At 48.1% G+C, this 22,636-nt stretch overlaps 1 protein-coding gene across 1 annotated transcript in view; it reads left to right on the forward strand.

Annotated features, from left to right (window-relative positions):
* Nucleotides 1-22,636, forward strand: part of MYH9 (myosin heavy chain 9) — a 386,037-nt gene that overhangs the window by 137,831 nt on the left and 225,570 nt on the right. Inside the window, exon 16 of the mRNA XM_088481216.1 lies at nt 5,228-5,421. Within this exon, the coding sequence (XP_088337342.1) occupies nt 5,228-5,421 (194 nt within the window). The remainder of the gene's footprint in view (nt 1-5,227; nt 5,422-22,636) is intronic.

Genomic DNA, 22,636 nt, shown 5'->3' on the forward strand with positions numbered 1-22,636 from the left:
CCCAACATCATCTCAGCCATATTCAAATTACACTTTGGTTAAACTTACCTTGTTAATAGAGCGATTACTTATTAAACATTGAGAGATTTTGAATTACTAGCGCTACATCAAAATAAATGAGGTGTGTGTGGCTTAACTCTCTATATGAGACAGCTGCGTAAACCCTACATAATTACTGTTGAGAATATACATACAGCCTGTGAGGATTAGATCTTCTATTGAATAATCTTGTAGTGCAGCACACCAAGAATAAAAAGGGATAAACCGGTGTAATCATATAAAAGTACAATAATAGAATTGCGGCGCTGTCTCTACGAAAAACTCAGCTTGTTGTAGGTATTCAAAGTTTATCTGTCTTCAGGGGAAAGTTTTTGCTTTTTCTCCCTATGTGTATTAGTCACATTATGCTCCCCTTCTATTGTGAGTGGCTGCTCAGTCCTTTCAGTTTAACGCTTGGTAAAGACGTTTTGGTTTCTATGGAGAGTGGGGGAGAAGGACAAGTGCCTGATAGTGTAATATATTAAGTACCAATAAGATAATCCAATATATATGCGTACCATGGATACACTTGTCGGTTAAGCGTATATAGCAATCAGGGTATCCTTGGAAATCTGTTCACCACCAGACAGTATCACCACCAGAAAGTGGTGGTTCTAAACCGTTGGTGTCAAACTCTGGCCCTTCATCTTTTGTGGGACTACATATCCCAGCATGCCATGCCACAGTTTTAGCATGCCCTAATAGCAAAACTGTGGCACTGCATGCTGGGATGTGTAGTTCCACTGCAGCTGGAGGGCCCGAGTTTGATACAACTGTTCTAAACGGACTAGCACAGCCCTGAGCTCAACGTGGTCACATTCAGTTTTGTGAAGGAGAGGTAGCTGTGATAATGTCTGGTGGTGAACAGATTTCCAAGGATACCCTGATGGGATACACTGACTGCTGAAGACTGCTATATACGCTTAACTGAAAAGTGTATCCATGGTACACATATATATTGGAATATCTTGTTGAGATTAATCGGTGTAATCATATATTTATTTTGAATAAGGGATTACAAATCTCTGTATAATGGTTAATTCTGAAGCTGACTGAATATATTTTTGTAAATCTCACTGTGTATTTCCTTTGCAATATATTAAACCAGTTTCATATTGCCAACAGAACGAATGGATAGTCTTATCTATAATTTTATACTTCTGATATAGAAGAACATTTTCAGAACTTAAAAATAACCAAAGGACCGTATGGAATAATATGTAATATATATATTTTTTTGCTTGTAGAAAGATAAGGACACCAAACAGCAGTGCACAGTAGTTTTTTAACCACTTTTAATTTCTAATGTACACTTTATTATATATTCTATTTCGCGTGTTTCAACCTATTGGTTTTTATAATACATTTTGTTACCAGTGTTATGTTTTAATATATATCTAATAATGTAGTTTTATATGCATTTGATTTTTTAGATTAAAGTGCAGACTACTTTTTTTACTTTTGTATATGTATTTTTAGTCAGTTTGTAGCACCACCACTGATTTGCTATTAAATATGGTAAGAACTTTGCTAATTATATTCTCGTAAAATTTTGTGGTTAAGATCTCCTACTAGCTACACATAAATCTATATTAATTATATATCCTATTTCTTAGTGCAGGATTTTTTTTTTTTTTTCTTGAGGATACAATTGCAACAGACAGACATTGTGGTAGAATTAATTCCCTCTACGCTGCCATTTAGGCTAGCCAGGTTGGTTGATATGCTGCTACAGTATGACACTCTTTTTAGGCAAAAAATATTTTAACTATAGTGTTACTAGGGGATCCAAGACCTATTGTGTTCTAGTCTCCTGATTTTTCTCCTTGGCTCTCTTCAAAAGCATTAATTTCTCCTCCCTATTAGATCAACGGAAATGGCATCTATTTATAAAGGTAATGGGAAGGATCAGGTATCGTTGTGCATGGAGTGGCTAATAACATGCCTGTCTTACTGTACGAGGGGGTATCATTAAGTCTCAATTATCACCATGAACAGAATGAGATGGAAAGTTAAATGTGGTATGTTAAACTTTTCGTCATCCTCCATGTAGTTGCCCTGCAGAGCCACACATTTCTGCCAGCGTTTCTTGATCTTCCGAAAATGTTTAATAGAAATCTTGTGATTGCCTCGAACCACTGTTTCACTTCAAGAATGACATAATTTGTGTTGTCTAACCACCTACCCTGAAGTGGCTGCTTCATCTCTGGGAAGACCAATAAGTCGCTGGGTGCAAGATCAGGCGAATGGGGCTGGGGCAAAATTTCATAGCCACACCTGTCTGCATCCACAGTGGATGCTTGGCCGTAATGTTCAGGTGCATTGTCTGCTAGGAGATGGATACCTTTGCTGATCATACAATTGCTTTTTTTTTTCTTTCATGGCAATTTGCAATTTCTGCAGAAGGGTGCAGTAGTAATCTCTGGCGATGGTCTGTTTCTTCGGAAAGGTAATCTGTTAGGATTACTCCACGACAGTCCTGAAAAACGGACAGCATGACATTCCATGCAGATTTCTGCACCTTAGCTTTTTTGCGAGGGGGTGAGGAGGGTTGTTTCCACTCTTTGCTCATTTCTTTGCTCTCTCGAGGTAGACCCAGCAATAATACATAGTCATGAGACGTGCAAAGAAATTTTCTTCATCCTGTTCCAACACTCAACATACGCTGCAAAAGTTCACATCGAGTTTGCTTGTGCAGAGGGGTCAGCAAGCTGGATTGTGATGACACATTAGACGTGCCGTTGTTCATGCATAATCTTCCACACACTTCTATAACCAAGACCAACTTCTTTCATGATCAATGGTTATTTGTCGGTCTTCGAAGACAATAGCCTCCACTTTCCTTACTATGCCATGATCATCCGTGATTTCAGGGTCTACCGAATCGAGGCTCATCCGAGAGGTACACGTGTCCAGTTCCTTTTCTAACTCACAAGTGTCATATGATGGATTTTCATCACCATAAACTGTCAACATTTCATCATGGATTTGGCATGCGCTATTACCCTTCAAATGGAGGAACCTGCTGGCTTAAATTTTGTCCCATCATGCAGGTTACTGACATTTATCAGCCCCAGAAACTAAACAAGTTGACATAAGTAGCTGTAATTTACAACATCATGCATATAAGGATCAATGATTATGTTGATCAAAATACATCCGGATATCTCAAAGACTTCATGGTGATCATTAAAACTTTGATACCCCCCTGTATTTTGACATTGCTTACAAAGCTTCAACCACCAGCCATCAAATGTGTAATTGTCTGATGCACACTTTTTGCACAATTTGAGTCCAATAAGAGACTTAATTTAATGTTCACAGAATGTTGACTTTGCCATGTATTCCAGCAATTTTTTTTATTTTTTTTCCTTTTTATGAAATTAGATTCATAACATCACAATTTTTGAGAAGCACATTGTGATTTTTCTGCCTGTAGCATTGGTTTGATGTTTTTATTGCATATAACTTCGTATCATACATGAGGCAAAATGTGGATATTTGCAGTTACTGTGACTTGACACTGTTTGCTTGAATAACCATGATAAATGTTACTACAATTAACCTTTCTATCCGACTGCATAGATTTATTTGGTTGTAGTGTTGTACTACTTTTTATTTTTTTGAAAGGTTCCTTGTTGGAAGTTGTTTAAGTATCACTTGGTTACACTTTTGTTTACCCCAATATACACTCTGATACTAGTATTGGCTCCCAATGTGCTTTGAATTTGACCATAAAGTAGTTGGATAATCTAGTTGCCAAATTTCAATTTGCATGATTCGAGGGTGGCTCAATAAGTAAGGTACAGATATGTCCAGCTATATCGCTGGAGCGGCGAGTCGTGCCCTGCACTGGTACGTGCACTGTGTATGCAACCGCGAGTCCATGGGAATGCATGGTGCGATTGCAGTGCGTACCGTAGCGTTTTCAGGCGTGGGGATTTGCATGGCGTGATGTAACTGGGCGTATCTGTAACAAGACTTCTCAATTGTGTAATGTATTCTATTTAATTCTAACTTCCCTCCAGAGCAGGTTGATAACTGCTTTCCCTTACGGCTATTTGACTGCGCCTCATATTGGTCATACTGTCCCAACATCAGTTATAAGATGGTGGGGCTGGCGGAAACATGGTCAATTATTTAGGTACGTATTGTGATCAGATTTCTGCGTCTAAAGGGCCCACCAGGAGCTGAAAGTCATCGCCAACTTGTTGAGGTGTATGGTGATATCATGTCACGAAAACAGGTTTTGGTTTGGTGCACCGCCTTTCATAGCGGCAGGACAGATGTTCAAGATGAGCGGTGATCTGGCCGGCTAAGCATGTTCACCACAGATGACTATTTGTGCTGCATTCAAGGTCGTCCAGGACATGGCACCATGTGTTTTCCATCTGTTTGGACCATTAAAGAAGCACCTGGGTATATGCAACCAACAGAAGTTCAGCAAGCATTCATGTCTTGGCTTTAGGTGCTTGACACTGATTTTTTTTTTTGTATGCTAGATGCCTTGGTGTACCGCCAGGACACATGCTTAGACAAGTATGGGGTGTATGTGGAAAAATCTGTACTAAGGCCAAACTATTGATTATACGTATATGTACGAGTTGAAAATTAACGCATTAAGTGGTCTTATTACCTTATTTATTAAACCACACGTTTGTTGTTTTTTTTCCTGCCATTTTTTTTGTACAATATAGGTATTGTAGTGTGCGCATTAGATGTGTATCCAGCACATCATCGTTCGCAACTGTCTCGGCGGGGGTGCCGGCATCTGCAAGTGCATACACACTTGCCGATGCCGGGAGCGACTGGGAGGGGGGAAGCAGGGGCCATGCCGCATTCAGCAGCATGGCATCGCTAGCAACATCCTCAGATCTTTCTACATGTACAAAAGATCTGAGGATGCGACAGACTACCTAGCTGGAGCGCGCATTGGCATCGTGCGTACACACTGGATGATTTGAATGCTTTGTTCCGACGCTTCAGTATCTGACAAATCGTTCAAAATATCATCATTTGTGTACACAGCATTACTGTCACGTTTTTCCTCCTAATAAAATATTTAAAGTAATATTTGTGTGACCTGTGCGGTGGTTGTTGTGTTTTTGTTTTTTTTGTTTTTTTTAAGTAGGGTGAAAGAACCCAGTTTAACTACTCTTCCCTTTTTTTTTTTTTTTTTTAACTGCAGTGGATCGCATTGTTGGCTTGGATCAGGTTGCTGGCATTGGTGATGCAGCTTTGCCCGGTGTGTTCAAGACCAGAAAAGGAATGTTCCGTACTGTAGGTCAGCTATATAAGGAACAACTTTCTAAACTGATGGCCACGCTAAGGAACACAAACCCGAACTTTGTGCGCTGCATCATCCCCAATCATGAGAAAAAGGTATCTGATGTGCTTATGACAATTAGTCTTTCTACATTCATCCAATGAGAGACACTGGAAGTTCCATGGGTTATAGAAAGCAGTGCATATAGCTTTCAGCATTCTCTTCATATACTGGCAAAAGATTCAGGTGTGCCCCTGGCCCTCCCAAACTATGTTCTAGTGGCTACTTGACAACATAATTTCTGTAAAGTGTGTGTGTGTGTGTATATATATATACATTTTCTCTACTACTTTCTTCAGTGGCAACCTGCATTTGTTTATTCCGGGGCAGAGCCATGGAGGTGCCAAGATCAGCACTTCTGCAGCAGCCCATTCCTGCAGAGGTATTGCCTTCAAGGGTGGGCTCTGACGACACATGTAGGGCTTGGACACCTGCATCTCTAGCCATTGGGCCAGTGCTGAACTGCGCACAAAGTGCAGTATTAAGGTAGCTAGCCCCTAAAGGAGGTCATTGGCTGCGGTTCGTCCCTCCATTAAGGGCCACACTAGGCATAACCATGGTGGCCATTTTGTGGGATAATTGCCTTGGCACTGGGGATCTTTACACGCTGGTGTGGTTTTCAACATAGCAAACCACCAAAGAGGCTCGGTTTTTTTTTGGAGAAGAAGGAAACTGCAGTTCTTGCTCCTTTTTCTTTGACCCTCCCATCTGTAGTGTTGAATGGGGGTTTTGGGGTGCAAAGAACTTCAAAATGCTTTTCTTCACCACTTGTGCAAAGACTCTAGCTGCAATTGAGAGAATTTCAGCACCCAAAATACCTTCAGCAGGGCTATTCAAGGGTATCCATAGTGATCCCCCATGTCAGTGCATCTTTTGGGGTGTGTCAGGCTGATTTCCTCAGTCCTTTGCAATTGAATAGGGTGAAAAGCGGGGACGAGCGCCACCCTTTTCTGGAGGCAAAACCAGTGATGACGGCTGAAAGTGCACCATGCGAAAAGTCCGGGACTTTTCACCGGCAATTGAATACGGCCCTTAAACTGGCCACACGTTAGACCAACTTTCATCCAACTAGTTGGCTGGTTGGAATGAAAATCTGGTGACGTATGGGAGTAAATGATCGGCAATTTGCTCCTAAATGCCAGAAAACAGATGAAAATGGTCTTTCAGACAAGTTTGTTAAATGTTTGACCTAAACAATTTGTTCAAACAGTTTTTGTCCATTTTCTGGCATTTGGGAGCAAATTGCTGATTGTCATTTGCTTTCATACCTTACCAGATTTTCATTCCAACCCAGTGTTCTCCCCAGGCTGATTTTTGCGGGTGCACCACCCGGCAAGAAACAGCCTACCACCCGGCACTTTGGGAGCCTGCAAGTGGGGACAGTATCTGGGAGCTGTATAAAAAGGACCAGATCCTACAGACTTTGCAGCTTTTTCATAATCAGGCGACTGGGTCTCTAATAAGAAGGAGAATTAACATTTTATATATTATTTCAAGTTTAAATCATTAAGGTCAGGGTTTAAAGCATATTATTGCGAAGGCCCCCACCCAGCTACTTGTTGATGCAACCCGGCTGAAAAAAAATTCTGGGGAAAACACTGCAACCAATCAACTAGTTGGCTGGTTGGATGTAAGTTGGTCTGGTGTGGTGGCCAGCTTTAGTCTATCAATGGACATGCAAAGTGCTATGATGCAATGGCTACACGTTTTTTCCATACAAAGTTCTGTTTTTAGTCTTGTACACAGATATAAAAGTGCTGCATATCAAATTAATCCGCAGAATGTCCTAGGCACATCACATTGCGACTTAAACACATTTTCAAGGCTCCTGGCGCTAGGAGCAAAGGTAAGTGAGAAGACCTCTGTATGTCAGGCTATAGATATGCTGTCCATTGGTGAATCAACATTGCGGAAACATTCGCTGGTGTCTAGTCCTTTATGATTGCTGCGTGTAAAGTAAATACAATGGCTAGAAGGCTTCAACTGGCGACACTGTAACCCATCTAACTGAAAGAACTGCAGAGGGCTTTATTCCGCATTCACCATGCCCGGGGCGTTGAGTACAGATGATCCACACCAGTCACTCGAATGGCGGACCCAGTGAGTGGAGGAGCTCACTGATGCGCTTTGTCCTAGTGATGGTATGGTGTATGGTAGGGGTGGCCAGACTTTTGGATTCTGATAAAGCTAAATCCCTTTCGTGATCTGCAGAGCCCGAAAAGGGGGAGTGGCGTGCAAAAAGTGGGGGTATGGGGCTTGTCCAGCCGAAATCACAACCCTAATTCAAACTACGCTACACAGTAACAACCAATTATTCACATTACACCACATAGTAGTGTCTCTTATTCACGTTACGACACACTGTAGTGCTCCTTAGACACAATGCCCACTGTATTTGTGCCACCAGTAGTGGTGCCGCTTATGCAGTGCCCTTCCCAGTAGTGGTGCCCCTTATTGCAGTGCTTTCCCCCGTAGTGGTGCCCCTCATGCAATAAGACACACACGTACTTACCTGAAGCCCCCCTCCTGCACCTGCCGCCGTCCTACTACTCCTTGCATTCAGCACTGACGTCTCTCCCTTCACCCACTGCTGGGAAGGAGCTGTTGGGCGACCGCTGGTAACAATTTCTGCAGGTGCCCGGCAAATGGAGTAGGCAGCGGCGTCTCCTCTCGAGCTTGGCGCCAGGGCTGACTAAGCGTATCGTGCCGGCCCTGGGTGCAGCAGCCAATAAGAATCTGCCTGACTAATAATGGCTGCTCCGAGACCTCCACCAATTGACCGGTTGCTTGTCCGTGGTCGATCGTGATTGATGCTTTGACCCCTGGTGTATAGGAGTAGTATGGTGATGGTATAGATGCTGAGAAGTCTGGGCACCAAATGGTTAAATTATTTTACCCAGCAGCACAGGCTTCCTCTCCCTTGTACCCCCACCTCCAACCCTAGGGTACCAGTTTTTGATTGGTGCCCTAGGAGTGGGCACAGTTTTAACAGTGCCTGCTGTTAAGCATCTTCATTTTCTTTTACTTTTATTTGATAAGAAGGCAGTAAGTCAGCATCTTGGCGAAAATGTATAGTACTTGGTATGACTTTTCTGTTCCTTTTTGTTTCTGCATAGGGATTTTCTATACACTTTTTTGTGTCTCTCACATTCTAGATAGAGATTAAATGGTGTGGTATTTTGAGAGAGCAAACCAACTTGTTTGGACACACTAGATCACTTGACCGTGCATTATTTCCCAACAACCACACACCCCAGGCTTTGTCTATTTCCAACTGCAATCTGAACCTCATTGCAAAGCCACAGCTGTAATGGTGGGTACACACTGGGCGATATTACTGAGCGACTGCACGATTACGACATCGTAATCGTGCACTTTTATGTCGGAAACGACCAGTGATGCGCACTCCCGCTGGTCGTTTCTGACATTGTCCATCGCCTGAACATGCAACACAACCTTGACGACCTCGTCAGGTTGCTGCATGTCAGGGAATGGGGGAGAGAGCCTGGCGCTGAACGATATCATTAATGATATCGTTCAGCGGCTGTGCTCAATGTCATGAACTACATTGAGCACAGCCTGCCGGGGACACACTACACGATATCGCTCAGGGAGCAAATCGTGTAGTGTGTACCCACCATATCACGCCACAAGTGTAAGAATTTCTAGAAATGTCCAAATTATATCATGACTCAAAGGACCTAATCAAAGAACTGGAATAGGATTTTCTGAGCAGTCACTTCAAAATCCAGAACCCCAAGCAGTGAGCAGACATGCCAGCCCTGACCCAGCATTAAAGCACTTCCTGCCAGTACAATTTACTGTACAACACGTTTTTATTCCAAAATGAACCACTCTTATACTCTATACACAATGGCAGATATATTGGGTGATCAATTGATAGGCTAATATCTTGTGTGCATCGGCCAGTGTGTACCAGTGATATGTCTAAATGTCGTCGATATATTGGGGGCATCGTGCGGTGTACGGGCGGTCAGACGACCACCGGTACACTTGCAGCAGAGGCTGCGGGGATGGAGGCGCGATGCCCCGCAGCCAGATGACGGATGATGGTTGATTGGTTCAGTGTGTATGAACAACCATCATCTGCAGATATATTTGCAGATCACTCAATCTGCAGGTATATCTGTTATGCTGTGTATTAACTGGCAGCTATATTGACCGATCAGTGATATGTCTGAACGACGTCGTTTAGACATAACGCGTCGGCTGTTCTGCAACGCAGATGCCCAATATATCTTCAGATATATTGGGGGCATCGTGCTGTGTACAGGCAGTCTGCTAACCACCCGGACGCCATGGAGAGGGGGGTGCGACACGCCCCTTGGCCAGCGGGACAGATGATGGTGGTTCAGTATGTATGAATAACAATCTGCAGAAATATCTGCAAATTACTCGATGTGCAGATAATGTGTACCCAGCATTACACACAGTTATCCAGTCAAATGTTTTTCTACTTCAGGGTCCATAGGGGTCCACAGGGTGACCCTGGGGTATAGCTGGATCCTCAGGCACCACGGAGTTAAAGCTTTTAGCTGCTCCCAGGATGCACTTGGGTCCATCCTCCTCTATACCCCGCCCCCGAGCCACAGGCACCTCAGTTTAAGCTGGTGCCCGGCCAGAGTCGGGTCACTCTGCGGGGGGGGGACTGCAGGAGCAGCCCCCTAAAGCTTTTTATTTTTTAACTTCGTTAAATTTATCTTTTTTACTACAGTTTTTTTTTTTTTCTCCAGAGCGGCAGCGATGGGCTGTCTGTACAGACGCCCACGCTGCTGCTCCTTCTCCCTGCTGGCGCCGCGACGCCAGTACTGAACTGGGGATCACGGCGGGGGAAGCCAGAGTCTGTACTAGCCGGTGCGCGGGTTCCTTTTAAACGCAGTCCCATGCCCCCGGTCTAGGGGACAGACCGGGGGCGCTAGCGGTGACGGCGGGCTCCCCCTCATTGGAGGCATACCCCGCCAGACCACTAGACCACCAGGGTGAAAAACGCGGCAAGTGGGATGCCGGCAACCCGGGGGTTAATATGCTAGCCAGGGGAGGAAGCCTTCCCTGTCTAACGGCTCCTTCCCTCAGCTCAGCGCGCCTTTCAGCTAGTAGTCTGGCGTCGCTGAGCTGCAGATACTCTGCCACTCCTCCTCTGAGGTCTCCAGCAGCCATTTTCTCCAGTGGCAGCGCAGATACACTCAGGCAGCACGCGGACCCGTCCCCCTGTGTACCTCTCCCCTGCAAAAGGACAGTGTACACAGCGCTATAGCCCTCCCAGACACTGAATCTGGGCAGGTTGATTGTAGTGGAAAGGTGCAGTGAGTATATCGTCCTGCATGGTATGTGACTTTTGCTAGTGCTGCCTGTCTGTGCTAATTTCTACTTACTGTCAGCCTATACCTATCCCTTTCCTTCTCCTACAAGCCCTACAGGTGTGCGGGGGAAGGGTGTTTCTACTGACCTCACTTATATAGATCATGTATTTGTGAGGTCCGTCACATACAGTTGTGTGCTACACAAAGCCATATTGTGGGCTGTTGTCCAGCACACTGGTGAGTGTGCACGTTTTCTTCCTATGTCATAACTGTATATTTAATTATATAGTCTGTCATGTCTGAGGAGGAGATTGAGCACTCCGTGGCTCCGGTATTGTTCTCCTGCAGGCGCTGTTCTGCAGGAGTGGATAGGGAGGATTTGTCACAGGACGGCCTGTGCGGACGGTGCCAGGCGGTCCCTGGTACGTCTAAACCTCCTATGTCGCAGGAGCCACCATGGGCGATATTTTCCCAGGTGCTGGTGTCCATCACGGACAGTGTGTCGGTCCCGACTGCCATCCCTACTAGGGCGTTGCCCCAGCCTACCATCCCCCATTCCCCGGGTGTCCCACAATTATTGCAGACTCCCCTGGGGTCTCAGCCTGTTGGTCCCTATGCAGGGTTGCCAATGTATATACAGTCCACCCCTGTGGCGCAGCAGGCTGTGGTGCCGTTTCAGGCTCCTGTGGCAGCTCCTCCACCCTGGGTGGATGCGCTTTCCCACACTGTCCAAGATTTGGCGGCAGCATCTTCGGCTTTTCAGTTGATGTTGCGCAGTGACGTGCCCTCCAGGGCGTCTAAACGCACAGTTATGGCGCAGGCTGCGCATTTTTCGGACTTTGAGGGGTCCTCGGATGATGGTGAGGTGCAGGATGACTCAGCCTCAGATGCCTCGGTCCAGGAGGTAGACACTAAGTCTTCCATCAATGTACGGGCTCTGGTTAGGGCGGTGTGGGCCATTCTTCTGATTGAGGATGAGGCCCCCCGCTCCCAAGTCGAGGTATCCTAGTTTTAAAAAAGCTAAGGTTACTTCTGCAGCGTTCCCCTTGTCTGATCAGTTGACGGATCACATGGTGGTGGCCTGGCAGATGCCCAGTAAGCGATTCCTGCCACAGAAGCGGTTGGCGTCCAATTATCAGTTTCCGGAGGCGCATTGTAAGAAATGGGAAACTCCGCCTGTGGTCAATTCCCATGTAACACGCCTCATCAGGAGTGCTACTTTGCCATTGCCATCTATATCCTCGCTGAAGGATCCTACGGACAGGAAGGTGGAGACTTGTCTAAAGTCTATTTACTCTCTCTCAGGGGCTGTAGCCCGGCCGTCCATGGCCATCTCCTGGGTGGCCAAGGCCATTGAGGGTTGGGCCAACGCCTTGGAGGATACGTTTATGTATGAAGCTCCGGATGTCCAGAGGGCGTTGTTGGGACAGATGAGATGCCGCTTCCTACATTGGAGAAGCATCTTTGGATGCTAGCCTGTTGACCTCTAGGGTTTCTGCAGCAGCTGTGTCTGCTCGCAGATTCTTGTGGTTGAGGTCTTGGAGAGCAGACGCTGATTCAAAGAAAGGCTTGGAGGCCTTACCTTTTAATGGAGAGTTACTATTTGGTCCGGACATGGACAAAATAGTAGATACCCTGGCAAAATCCAAATCAGCCTTCCTCCCTTCAGCTACGACACCTGCTAAGGTCCGGAGCTCGGTTTTTTGCTCCTTTCGGGTTCAGGGCAGGGCAAAGGGTCAGTCCTTCCCGAGGCAGTCCGCAACCAAGACCGCCTCAAAGCCAAAGAAGCAAGCCTGGAGTGCTAGGTGCCCTTCTTCCAAGCAAGAAGATAAGCCTTCTGCCTGATGGGACGGTCCTCCCTCTGGGGGACCCCAGAGTGGGAGGCCGACTTCTTCAATTCGCCCAGTGCTGGCACAATACCACCACGGATGCCTGGGTGCGAGAAGTGGTTTCCCAGGGGTACGCCCTGTCTTTTCGGCACAGGCCGCCTCACCAGTTTTTTTGCACGAGTCCTTCTCAGGAAAAAACCAAGGCCTTGCAGGTTCAGGAAGCCATAGAGGCCTTGCTGACGGCAGGGGTCATTATACCCGTACCACAATCTCAACGTGGGATGGGGTATTACTCTACGCTGTTTCTGGTGCAGAAACCCAATGGCTCTCATCGCCCCATCCTCAATTTGAAGTCCCTGAACAGGTTTCTCAGGGTTCCCAAATTCAGGATGGAAACTTTGCGTTCCATCATTCTGGCGATGGAACCGGGGGATTATATGGTCTCCCTGGATATCCAGGACGCCTACCTCCATGTGCCTATACCAACTTCGCACCAGCGGTTTCTGCGGTTTGCTATTCTCCACTACCAATTCAGGGCTCTACCCTTTGGCCTCTCCACGGCACCAAGGGTATTTACCAAGGTGATGGCGGTCATGGCGGCTCACCTACGGTTGCTACCGTATCTAGACTACCTCCTCTTGCTGGCAAGCTCCCCGGAGGTACTGATCCAGCATCTCCACCTGACGGTTGCTTGTCTACGGGCGCACGTGTGGTTGATCAACTGGAAGAAGTCCTCCCTCATCCCATCACAGCGGGATGGTTCATTTGGGGGCCCTGCTGGACTCTCGTCAGCAACTGATTTTTCTGACTCCAGAGTAGGTCTCCTCCTTACAGCTGCGGATTCACAGTTGTCTGAGCAGTGGCAGAGTGTCGGTGCACTCAGCGATGAGAGTTTTGGGGTCCATGGTGTCTGCATTTGACATGGTGGAGTTTGCCCAGTTCCATTCCAGGCCCCTGCAGAGGCTGATTCTTTCGGAATGGAACGGATTGCCACACAGGATCCGCACTCAGATGCTGGTGTTGTCCTCGGAGGTGCATCTGTCCCTGGCCTGGTGGCTACAGACGGCTCATCTCCTCGAGGGGCGCCCCTTTTGGATCCCAGAATGGGTTCTGCTCACGACAGATGCCAGTCCCCGGGGTTGGGGGGCGGTGACAGGCTCCTTGTCACTTCAGGGTCGTTGGTCGGCAGAGGAAGCGATTCTTCCCATCAACATCCTGGAACTGCGGGCAGTGTACAGAGCCCTGCAGTCGTCCGGCACCGCTCTTCACGGAAGGGCCGTTCAGGTGCAGTCAGACAACGCCACCACGGTGGCGTACATGAATCACCAGGGAGGGACTCGCAGTCGAGCTGCGATGTCGGAGGTGTCCCGCATCCTGGCTTGGGCAGAGCGCTTCTTCCAGCTCTCTCGGCAGTCTTCATCCCGGGAGTCCTCAATTTGGAGGCAGACTTCCTCAGCCGTTACGACGTGCATCCCGGGGAATGGTCGCTTCATCCAGAGGTATTCCAACTACTCGTGGACAAGTGGGGGCTGCCAGAGCTGGACCTGATGGCGTCTCGTCACAATCACAAGCTGCCCGTGTACGGGTCAAGGACAAGGGACGCAGGCGCAAGTCTGATAGACGCGCTGTCGGTGAAATGGCTTTTTCACCTGGCTTACTTGTTCCCTCCGATATCTCTGCTGCCTCGGGTCCTGCGCAAGTTCAAGCAGGACGGAGGCACACTGATCCTGGTGGCCCAGAAGGCCGTGGTACTCCGATCTGCGGAGCCTGTCCATTGACGCTCCGTACCTCCTACCTCAACGGCGGGACCTTTTGTCTCAGGGGCCCTGTCTTCACCCGGATCTGGGTCGACTATCTTTCACGGCGTGGCTCTTGAGACAGCCGTCCTGAGGTCTTGGGGCTTTTCTAGCTCCGTTATTATCACCATGCTGAGGGCGCGCAAGCCTGCTTCCGCGAGGATCTACCACAGAGTGTGGCACACTTTCAGTGGTGCGAGGCCAGAAACTATGATCCCCAGGTGTTCCGGATTTCGCGTATTCTGGCTTTCCTTCAGTCGAGTTTGGATTTAGGATTACGTCTTTCCTCACTGAAGGTGCATGTGTCTGCTCTGTCGGTGTGGTTCCAGCGCAGGATTGCTGCTATGCCGGACGTACACACCTTTTTTTTCCAGGGTGTTTTAAGAATCCAGCCTCCTTTGTGCCACCTGTGGCCCCGTGGGATTTGGCGGTGGTTCTTCGGGCCTTACAGGGTCCTCCTTTTGAGCCCTTGGAGTCAGTGGAGCTCAAGTGGCTAACTTTTAAGACTGTTTTCCTCTTGGCAATTGCTTCTGCCAGGAGGGTTTCGGATTTGGGGGCACTTTCCTGTCGTCCCCCTTTTCTGGTGTTTCATCAGGACAGAGCAGTGGTTCGCACTCGTCCTGATTTCCTGCCTAAGGTGGTTTCCAGGTTCCACATTAATCAGGAAATTATTGTACCAGCCTTTCAGTCGCCTGATCTTTCGGCTGGGGAGGCTTCCTTAGACGTTGTCCGTGCACTCCAGGTTTATGTGGGCCGGACTAGTTCTGTGAAGAAGTCAGATTCTTTGTTTATCCTCTTTGGTTTTCACAAGAGGGGTTGGCCTGCAAACAAACAGACTCTAGCCCGTTGGCTTCGTTCTGTTGTTGTTGAGGCTTATATGCAGAAGGGTTTACCTGTGCCAGCCTCTGTTAAGGCTCATTCCACTCGGTCTGTGGGCCCTTCTTGGGCTGCTAGCCGTGGCGCCTCTGCTGTTCAGCTGTGTAAGGCGGCCACCTGGTCTTCCATTCAGACCTTTTTGAGGTTCTATGCGTTTGACACCTTTGCCTCTCAGGATGCATCCTTTGGGCGCCGGGTTCTCCTATCGGCACAGGAGTGTCCCCCGCCCTTAGTTGGACTGCTTTGGGACATCCCCAAGGTCACCCTGTGGACCCCTATGGACCCTGAAGTAGAAAACAAGAGAGATGGTAAGAACTTACCTTTGTTATCTCTGTTTCTACGAAGTCCATAGGGTCCACAGGGCGCCCGCCCTGACACACCTGGCTTCATATGGGCTCTGTGGCTGGTCACCGGTTTTCCGTCTCCCATTTCTGTAAGTATGGTTCTTGTGTGTTCCAGTCTTCCTTCTCTCTGTTTCGTCTCCTCCTCCGGCCTTGGCTGCTTACCAACTGAGGTGTCTGTGGCTCGGGGGCGGGGTATAGAGGAGGATGGACCCAAGTGCATCCTGGGAGCAGCTAAAAGCTTTAACTCCGTGGTGCCCGAGGATCCAGGATCCAGCTATACCCGAAGGTCACCCTGTGGACCCTATGGACTTCGTAGAAACAGATAACAAAGGTAAGTTCTTACCATATCTCTTGTTGTTTATTAAAGAAATTCAAATTAAGCAGTCAATTCTGAACTGATTTTTTTTTTTTTTTCCTATTCGGTATTTGTTTCATCCAACATCATCTCCAAGTAGATCTATTTCTTCACAATAGGGAGCATATTATAAGTTTGATATACCACTCTTAGGTATGCGGTCATGCTCCGATTTATTCACGCCTTGGGTAGTTGAATGCACTCTGCCTTCGGCCTAGTGTGTCTCAACGCACACTAAGCATGCATATATCAAAGCGCGACTGCACACCCCAAGAGTGATATATATTTTTTCCATGCAGATGTCCCCGGTTTCGCCTGGGTAGACCTTAGATATTTACTGTTTTTGTTTCCATCTCCACACATCCTTCGCCTTTATAGTAATGCATCACTGCTATATTAAGACCTTCCTTTCCCTCACCTGTGTGCGAACACATTCCACTCTTACCTCTGTAGTCAGGGCCGGCCCTAGCCCAAATTTTTTGGTAAGCGAGTATATTTTTTGGCACCCCCTATGCAGTGCCACTTATATAGTGCCCCAAGTAGTAGTCCCCACATGCAGTGCCCCCAATAGTGGTACCCCTTAAACAGTGGCCCCAGTTGTAGTGTCCCTAGTATTGCCCTTTATATAGTGCCCCTAGTAGTAGTCCCCCCATTGCTGTGCCCCAGTGGAGGTTCCCCCTATGCAGTGCCCCTTATATGGTGCCCCCAGTAGCAGTGCCCCCAATAGTGGTACCCCTTATGCAGTGCCCTTTAAACAGTGGCCCCAGTTGTAGTGCCCCTAGTATTGCCCATTATATAGTGCCCCTAATAGGAGTCGTCCCCCCCCCCCATTGTTGTTCCCCAGTTGAGGTTCCCCCCTTTTAGTGCCCCCAGTAGTAGTCCCCCCCTCCTTTTAGTGCCCCCATTAGTAAGCCCCCCTTGTAGTGCCCCCAGTAGTAGCCCCCCCCCCAGTAGGGACACGCGTAATAAAAATTAAAAAACCCACTTACCTGAAATCCTGCTCCTGGTCTAGCCGCTGCTATCAGCTCCTCAGTCTGTCCTCCCGGTCCGCTTTGCATGATGGGGGAGAGGTCATGACTTCTCTCCCATTACCCACTGCTGGAGCCGGAAGATGGCTATGGCAGTGGGCGCAGCAGCCGATGAGTCTGACACTCTCATTGGCTGCTAATCAAAACAAACACAGCTGCCGGCGGCTGTGTGTTTGGCATTGTGTAATGCTGGCCGAACACCGTCCGGTCAGCACTACACACGCGGTGCAGCTGTGTCACAGACAGTCTGCCCGCATGGTACGCAGCTGAGGCGCGTTCCACTATGTGGCGCCCTACTCAGCAGCTTACCATGCGTAATGGTAGAACCGGCCCTGTCTGCAGTAACGCCTTTCTCTCCCTCGCCTGTGTTGTAACACATTTGACATTCCCCTCCCTCACACCTGTAGTAACATATTACGCATTAGGCCAGAGTTCGAGAAGATTGTTGCTACAGTTGCTGCATTTGTCAGCTTTCCTTTCTTATGCAGCTTCCATGTCACGAGCCTCTAATTTTCGTTAATTTTGTCCACTTTGCTAGATCTGAGATCTACCTCAAGGACCTTGTAAGTTCCAGAGGTAAACAGGCCTGGACCAATTGCTGTCTATCTCCCAAGCCAGCAGATTAACCTGTTGCATGACTGGGTGGGCCTCCACCTGGGAGATCCCAGTGTGGGAGGCAGTATTTTTATTTATTTTTATATTTATTTATTTTTTTTACTTTTCTCTGAATCCTGGTTGACAACCATGTCTGATGTCTGGGTAAGGAGAGTCCGTCTCTAAGGGTCACGCCCTAACTTTCAGGGAACGTAGTCTATGGAGAAAAACTGGATCAGGTCTTACAGTGGATTTGGAGAAGACAGAAGCGATACATAAGTCCGTTAGTTCTCTTCTGTTCCCCTCGGTGATCCTGTTCCTCTATCTCAGAGGTGCTGGGTTTTATGCTTTTGCTCCAGAAACCGTACGGATTGTTCTGTCCTATACTCAATGTTCCTCATGGAATCTTTGCGTTTCCATTATGGCCCTGGACCCGGAGGACTTCCCGGCGTCCTTGATCATCCCAGACACCAACTTACACATCCCCATTAGGCAATGTTGTTGGCGCTTTCTCAGGTTTGCTTTAAGGGAGGAACTTTGCCAATTTTGGGCAGCATCTCTCCTCAGTCCCAGGGGGGGCAGGCATACACCCTTACCTTGATGACCTGCTTATTCTAACTCAATACCTGGAAGTACTTCAGGACCACTTCAATCTCCTGGTGGATCTTCTCCAAACTCATGGGTGAGTCATCAAAAACTGGAAATCCTTCGTAACACCATCACAAAGGGTGGTTCACTTAGGTGCCTTACTGGATACCTGGGTTTGGAGGGTGTTTCTCCCGTTGAACGAACTCCTGACCTTGCAGGCCAATGTTGGGGCCCTCCTGTGGCACCAGCGGTTGTCCATTCATGCTTCCGTGCAGGTCCTGGGTACTCTAGTCTCCACTTTGAGATGGGGGAATATGCTAAGATTCACTCCCACCCTCTGCAGTTTTTAGATTTTGGCCAGGTGGAACAAGTCACATGTACACGACGGGTCTCAGAGGCTTATTCTATCAAATGTGGTACGTCACTCCTTACTTTGGTGGCTTCACCGCTCTTAATTGGACAAGGGCCGCCCTTTCTGCATTCAGGAATGGGTCCTCCTCACCACCGATTCGGTTAGGAAGTGGTGACTTGTCATGAACCTTAAAGGGGCGGTGGACTGATCAGGAAAACCTTCCAGTCAACATCCTAGAGATTCGGGCAGTCTACCAGGCTTTGTCAGGCAAGGTCTCTTCTCCTGCGCAAGTCTGTCCGAAATGCAATCTGACTTTATTATTATTATTATCCTTTATATGGCGCCACAAAGGTTCCGCAGCGCCTTACACAGTACATAAGTAAGCACACAAGAAAAACAGTAAATAGTATTACAAAACAATGTAGGACAAGGACATGGTTTATAAACATGGCTGCATTACACAAGCAGCAGGGCATGAGCAACCAGGTGTTAGGTGTCATTGTGGGGAGTTGGGAGTAAATTATACTATAAGTAGGGGGAGGAGTAGCACGTGGGGGATGAGGGCCCTGCTCGTGATAAGTTACATTCTAAAGGGGAAGGGCAGACAGGGGCGACACAGATGGGGTAGATGGTGAGGAAGGAGCATGGAGCATTGGGTTAGGATATGTGCTGTGGAATGTGTGTTTAAGATGACCTGATGTTATGTCGAGATTAAGTCCTTCATTCATCTATCTCTATGACAGAAAATAGATTTTGATTGTGTTATTTATATGAGATGTACAAAATAAAGTTATAGCACTTTAATTATTGTTACATTTTAGCATCTAAATACATCCTGTTAAAAATGGATATATTATGGGACTGTCCTGCCATCCTGATACAGTAGTGACTACTTTAATCCCAGCTGCTGGGTGCTATGCCATGCTCCTGTGAGTGGGTAGACCCACCCACAAATGGGTGCAGCCATGCCCAACATGCTGTGGTCCCACAGGATGTGGCAGTACCCAGGCCTAGAATTTCTCTTGGCAGCCCTGGAGGTGACAATGCGACTATTGTCTCCTTCATAAATCATCAAGGCGGCACCTGCAGTCTGAGTTATGAAGGAGGTATGATGGATTCTTCAGTGGGCAGAGCGTTACCTTCCGGCTCTGTCGGCAGTATATGTTCCAGAAGTCCAAAATTGGGAAGCGGACTTTCCTTAGCCGCTCGGACATTCATATAGGCAAATGGGCCCTCAATCGCGAGATCTTCAAGGCATTGGTACGTCGATGGAGTCGTCTGGACATTGACATGATTGCCTCAACCACATGCTGCCAAAGTACTGTTCCTAGATCGGGGATCTGGGAGCTCTTCTGGTGGATGTTCTCGCGGTCAGGTGGTTGTTCCCCCTCATTTACATCTTTTCTCCAATTTCCATGAGTAGTTTGCACATATTGAAATTGGAGGGCGGCATAGTTATTCTCTTTGCTCTGGTTTGGCCACACATTCTGTGTGTCCATCAACACTCTGTGGCGGCTTCCTCTCCAACCTGACCTTGTGTCTCTGGGTCCGTGCTACCACCAGAATCTGACATGTCCTAGTTTTGATGGGGTGGCTTTTGAGACTTCGATCTTAAGAGCTTTTCATCTGCAGTCATCAATACCCTGCTTAATGCCAGGAAACCGTCCTCTGCTCGCATCTGTTATAGAGTCTGGAAAACTTAATTCGCCTGGTGTTTGGCTCTGGATTTAATCCCTGTTCTTTCTACTTCAGGGTCCATAGGGGGTTCACAGGGTTGACCTTTGGGTATAGGTGGATCTGGATCCACTGGCACCACGTAGTTAAAGCTTTTGCTGCTCCCAGGATGAACTTGGGTCCATCCTCCACTATACCATGCCCCCGAGCCACAGGCACCTCAGTTTTAGTTGGTGCCTGGCCGGAGTCGGGTCACCCTGGCGCAGGGGGGCTGCATATGCAGCCCCCAAGTTTATTTTTATTTTTTAAATTAAGATTTTATTTATTTTTACTTCAGAGCGGCAGCATCAGACTGTCTATCTGGACGTCCATGCTGCCGCTCCAACAACCCCGCTGGTGCTGCGACACCAGTACTGATCTGGGTATCGCAGCGGGACCCCGGAGCCAGTACTTGCAGGGTTCCAGGACCTCCCACAGACTGCTGCCGGATTTTATGGGGACAGGTAAGCCGCGGTCAGCACGTCGCATTGCCCGTGAGGAAATAGGCAGTCTCTCACCGCCGGTCTCTAGGGACAGACCGGCGGCGGGCTCCCCCTCTTCAGGAATACCCCGCATGACCGCTGGACCACCAGGGAATAATTGCTGGAAGGGAACCAGCATCCCTGGGGTTAATCACTAGCCAGGGGAGGCAGCCTTCCCTGGTTTAGCGGCTCCTCCCCTCAGCTCAGCACGCCTTCTCTCATGCGTGCTAGCGGTCGCTGAGCTGTTCCTCCAACGGCCACTCCTCCTCAGAGCTCTCCGGCGGCCATCTTCTCTGGCAAACGCTGATCTCCCAGGCGGTGCATGGACCGGTCCCCCTGCGTACCTCTCCCCTGCAGAAGGACAGTGTGACACTGAATCTGGGAGGTTGATTGTACCGAAAGGTGCAGTGAGTATTATCTTCCTGCATGGTATGTGACTTTTTGCTAGTGCTTCCTGTCTGTGCTAATTTTCTCCTGACTTATCTTATACCTATCCCTTTCCTTCTCCTATGGCCCGCAGGTGTGTGGGGGAGGGGCGATTTTCTGTAACCTCACTTGTATAAAACAAAGTATTTGTGAGGTCAGTCACATACAGTGGTGTGCTACTCTGTACCATTTGGTGGGCTGTTTGTGTTGCATACTTGGGAGTGCGCAGGTGTTGTACGCCTCACCTCTTCTTGGTGATGCATATTTATTGAAAATTGATTGTGTCATGTCTGATGAGGAGACCGAGCTCTCCGTGGCTTCTGTGTGGTTTTCCTGCAGACGCTGTTCTGCAGGGTTTGATAGGGAGGATTTATCACAAGATGGTCTGTGCGGGCGGTGTATCCTCAGGCAGTTCCTCCACCCAGGGTGGATGTACTCTCCAGCTCTGTTCAGAGTCTGGTGGCCTTGTCGTCGGCTTTTCAGTTGATGTTACAAAGTGACATGCCCCCGAAGGCGTCCAAGCGCCCCGTTACGGTTTCACTGGCTGCGCAGTTAACGGACACGGACTTGTTTTCAGATGACTGAGAAGTACATGAGGACACTGACTTGGATGCCATGGCCCAGGAGGTGGAGACTATGTCCTCCATTAATGTGCCGGCATTGGTTAGGGCGGTGCGGGCCATCCTTCATATAGAGGAGGATGCACCGGCTCCTAGGTCGAAGTATCCTAATTTTAAAAAGGCTAAGGTAACTTCAAATGTTTTTCCCCTGTCTGACCAATTGACGGACCATATGGCGGGGGCCTGGCAGTCACCCAGTAAGAGATTCCAACCACAAACAGTTGGCATCCAACTATCTTTTTTCCTGAGGCTCATTGCAGGAAATGGGAAACCCCACCTGCGGTGGATTCCCATGTCACCTGCTTAATTAAAAGCGCTACATTGCCATTACTGTCATTTCCTCTCTGAAGGATCACACGGACAGGAAAATGGAGACTTGTTTAAAGTCTATATACTCTCTAGCTGGGGCAGTGGCCCGTCCGTCCATGCCCATCTCTTGGATGGCTAAAGCCGTTGAGAGCTGGGCAAACGCATTAGAGGATACTTTTCCAGAAGATGCTCTGGATGTCCAGAGAACGTTAATAGGACAGATGAGGGATGCGGCTTCCTATATTGGGGAAGCATCGTTGGATGCCAACCTGCTGACCTCTAGGGTTTCGGCTGCAGCTGTGTCTGCTCGTCTGTCCTTGTGGCTGTTGTCCTGGAGAGCTGACGCAGACTCTAAAAAGGGCCTGGAGGCCTTACCTTTTAATGGAGAGTTGCTATTTGGTCCAGACTTGGACAAAACAGTGGATAACTCTGGCTAAATCCAAGTCAGCCTTCCTCCCTTCGGCTTCAGCACCTGCTAAGGTGAGGAACTCCGCCTTTCGGTCCTTTTGGGTTCAGGGTAAGGCAAAAGGTCAGTCCTTTCCGAGGCAGTCGGCGACCAAGGCCACCTCTAAACCCAAGAAGCAGGCCTGGAGTGCTAGGCGCCCTTCTTCCAAGCAGGAAGATGAACCTTTTGCCTG

Source organism: Taudactylus pleione, unplaced genomic scaffold (genome assembly GCF_031769625.1).
Source record: "Taudactylus pleione unplaced genomic scaffold, aTauple2 ptg000266l, whole genome shotgun sequence".
In the NCBI taxonomy this organism is placed as follows: Eukaryota; Metazoa; Chordata; class Amphibia; order Anura; family Myobatrachidae; genus Taudactylus; species Taudactylus pleione.